The sequence below is a fragment of the Bison bison genome, unplaced genomic scaffold (assembly GCF_000754665.1).
Source record: "Bison bison bison isolate TAMUID 2011002044 unplaced genomic scaffold, Bison_UMD1.0 scf7180017864239, whole genome shotgun sequence".
NCBI lineage: Eukaryota > Metazoa > Chordata > Mammalia > Artiodactyla > Bovidae > Bison > Bison bison.
This window is the reverse complement of record NW_011494811.1, coordinates 2,283,863-2,287,116: the sequence shown is the minus strand read 5'-3', so window position 1 is coordinate 2,287,116 and position 3,254 is coordinate 2,283,863. Positions and strand designations below refer to the sequence as shown.

The 3,254-nt window shown below is 57.4% G+C and overlaps 1 protein-coding gene across 1 annotated transcript in view; it reads left to right on the top strand.

Annotated features, from left to right (window-relative positions):
* The window catches only part of PLEKHD1 (pleckstrin homology domain containing, family D (with coiled-coil domains) member 1), a 43,955-nt gene that overhangs the window by 39,059 nt on the left and 1,642 nt on the right, over positions 1–3,254 (top strand). Inside the window, exons 11-15 of the mRNA XM_010846819.1 lie at positions 48–141; positions 1,606–1,784; positions 2,275–2,407; positions 2,804–2,948; positions 3,242–3,249. Of these exons, the coding sequence (XP_010845121.1) occupies positions 48–141; positions 1,606–1,784; positions 2,275–2,407; positions 2,804–2,948; positions 3,242–3,249 (559 nt within the window). The remainder of the gene's footprint in view (positions 1–47; positions 142–1,605; positions 1,785–2,274; positions 2,408–2,803; positions 2,949–3,241; positions 3,250–3,254) is intronic.

The window sequence follows — 3,254 nt, the reverse complement described above, 5'->3', positions numbered from 1 at the left end:
GGCTGGGAGGGGTGGGCACTGCCATACCCTGCCTTCTGTCCCCACAGGGAGCTTGAGCTGACTGCAAGATGCCTCAAGGGTGTGGAGCAAGAGAAAAAGGAGCTAAGACACTTCACAGAGTCCTTACAGAAGACACTGGAGGTGAGGGGCCCCTGGCGGGCTGGTTGCCTGGAAGGAGGCAGGGTGGTCGGTTGGGCCACATGATGCAGTTTTTTTCCAACAGTGTTTCTCTAGACGGTTATCTGCAAGGAAAACAGGGTCTGAAGGGGTACTGATCTAAAGGGTCTCATCTCTGTGGACCATTGGGAACTCCAGCCAACACAGGAGGCCCAAAGCAGGACCCAGAAGGGCAAATTCAAGTTTGCCTTTATGGTGACTATGGCCTTAAGAAATCCACCATCTTCAGTGCTTATATTTTTACACCAGATGGAGGATTGGTTAGGGAGGAGGGCAGGGTGACCCACCGCTTCCTTCCTGTGACTCATTCACTTAGCTGCTCCGGGGTGACATTGAGCAGGAGGGAAAATCCATTTGATTCCCCAGAAGTTGTGAGGGAGGAGGAGGTGGCATGTGCAAAGGAAAGAGAGCAAACACTTTAGCACGGCCAAGTGCCCACTCCCGTCCCAGCTCTGCTCCCCTCCTGTCCCCTCTCCCCCTGCTGCCCCTCCCAGCACCATGATATCCCAACCCCAACTTCAGACCACTGACCACACGTGCCCCCAGGAAGCCATGCCTTTCATCCTCCCCATCCTTGCCCACACTGTTCCTTCTGCCCAGACTGTGCTCCACCCTCTTCTCTGCCTGGAGAACGCTCTCATCCTTCTGAGACTCAGCCCGAGTATCACCTTAGTCAAGCCTCCCTGACTGTTCTAGGGGAGGGATTTGCTCTGAGCTCTGGGCCCACAGCACTTAGTGCGTCTGTGAAAGCGCCTATCACGTGAGGTTGTGTTTTCCAATGGTGGGCATCACTAGATTGTGTCTTAAGGTCCCTCCAAGTCCAGTGCCTCGAGTGAGCCTGGCATGTTGTGGGGCATCCATGACGGTTACAAAATTCAAGACTTGTAGACTGCGAGGTTTCTATTCTCCCTTGACCGATGGGGCTTTGTTAGGGGCGTCTTTCATGTGTTCATCTTTCCCTGTCCCACATCACAGGAGGTGGTTCTCATGGGTGGTTTCAACTCCAGAGTTTCTGAGTAGTACAAGATCCCCGTCTGATAAGTGGGGAGCATGTCTAAGTCTGCTCTTGGGCTGGTTCCTGTTAGGTGTTTTTCCCATGAGCCCAACACCCTCCCTCACTTGTCCCTGGAGGAACAAGCACCCAGAACCTCGTGGCGCCCTTGGGCCTTGGGTCCCCATTGTAGTAGGTGCCGTGTCCCCTGGAAGCCATGCTGGGCTTTTCCCTGACTCCCTCAATGGAGGAGTAGCCTTGCCTCAGGGGGAGGAGGGAGACTCTAGTTGACCTTTTCCCTCAAGGGATGAATGAAGACATTTCAAGTGTCCCTCAGAGGATTAAGTAAGAAGGGCCTCACTGGCCAGAACTGAAAGGCAGGTGAAGGCAGAGAACCTGACCTAGGCTGCTTCACTTCCTCTCCTTCCTCATGCCAGGAGCTCTCCATAGAGAAGAAGAAAACCCTAGAGATGCTGGAGGAGAATGAGAACCAGCTGCAGACGCTGGCCAATCAGAGCGAGCAGCTGCCTCCCAGCGGAGGTCTCCATAGCAACCTGAGGCAGATCGAGGAGAAGATGCAGCAGCTCTTGGAGGAGAAGCTCCTGGCGGAGAAGCGGTGAGGGAGCCCTGAAGGCCTGAGCCCACGGGGGTAGCTTCCCTCGAACCTGGGCCCTTGGGTTCCGGTTGGCCTTGATCTGATGGATCACTCACTTCCTTTTGCCTAGGTCTCAGGTTCCCCACCAGGCAAGTGGGAAGCAATCCTTCACTATCCTAAGCTAACTTGAAATGGTGTGAGTCATTGGGACTGTCTAATAGACAGGCTGGACAGGTCCTCCCAGCTGCTTTTTACTGAAGAGGAGTCTGAGGCTTGGAGGACCTTCCTGAGCTCACAGAACTAGCAAGACCTGAACCCAGGATTCCTTGCACTGATCACATCTCTCCCATTACCATCGGGGCGGGGGGACAGGACCCAGCCCAGCTCTGGGGCTCACCAAGCAGGGTCTCTGGGTTTCTCTAGCCAGCTCCCTGCACAGGAGCCACCCTCTTACCGGATGCCCCATTGGCAAGTGGGACCCTGAGTGAGCGCCTCTCCCCGGGGGGGGCAGGATGAAGGAGAATGAGGAGCGCTCCAGGGCCCTGGAGGAGGAGCGGGAGTTCTACTCCAGCCAGTCCCAGGCACTGCAAAACTCGCTGCAGGAGCTGACGGTGGAGAAGCAGCAGGCTGAGCGTGAGCTCAAGGTACTGGGTCACTGGGAGCGTTTGGTGCTCGGGGTGGGGGGCCCTCCCCTCCCCTGGTGTCTTACTTCCCTCACGTCCCTGCCTTCATCAGGCAACTTCCTGAATTATCCCTGCCAATCTGACCAGCCAGGCATGGGCAGTGCAGCCGCCCTGAGGCGAAGCCTGCCGCACATTGTGCAGCATCATTATAGACACCTGCCCAGTGCAGGGGCCAAGTCTGGGCCATCGGATGGAGGGCATAAGACACCAAGCAGAACGCGGTAGCTTCCATCCAAGTCTGGAGGCAAGAAAGCCCACTTGAGCCAGGGGTGATCAGAGAAGGCTCCCCGGGGACTGGCAGCTGCCCCCCCTCCCCTGCCCCAGGACCCACTTCCCTCTCCTCGCCCCTGCCCTCAGGCTGAGGTGAAGGTCCGCATGGACCTGGAGAGGCGTCTGCGGGAGGCAGAAGGGGCCTTGCGAAGCCTGGAACAAGGGCTCAACTCCAAGGTGCGGAACAAGGAGAAGGAGGAGAGGATGCGGGCTGACGTGAGCCACCTGAAGAGTAAGCCCTGCCCTCGGTACCAGCCCAGCCCCAGAGCTCTGCATGGCAGTCCAGGCCAGCGTGGATGGAGTTTCTGCTCCAGACGCCCTGCCTTCGGGCGTGCTCTTGGCGTGGCTGCCTTTGGCTCTTGGATCTGGGGCGGGGGTAGGGAAGCCTGTGTTTCTTCCCCCTTCAGCAGGTGACTCTGATCTTCCAAAGGATGGGGTCGGGGTATTTCCCTCTGGAGCCCACCAGGATCCTGGGAAGGGGAGGGGCAGCCAGGAAGGGAGGTTGCAGTGGAACTGTGGCTGCAGGGTTCTTTGAAGA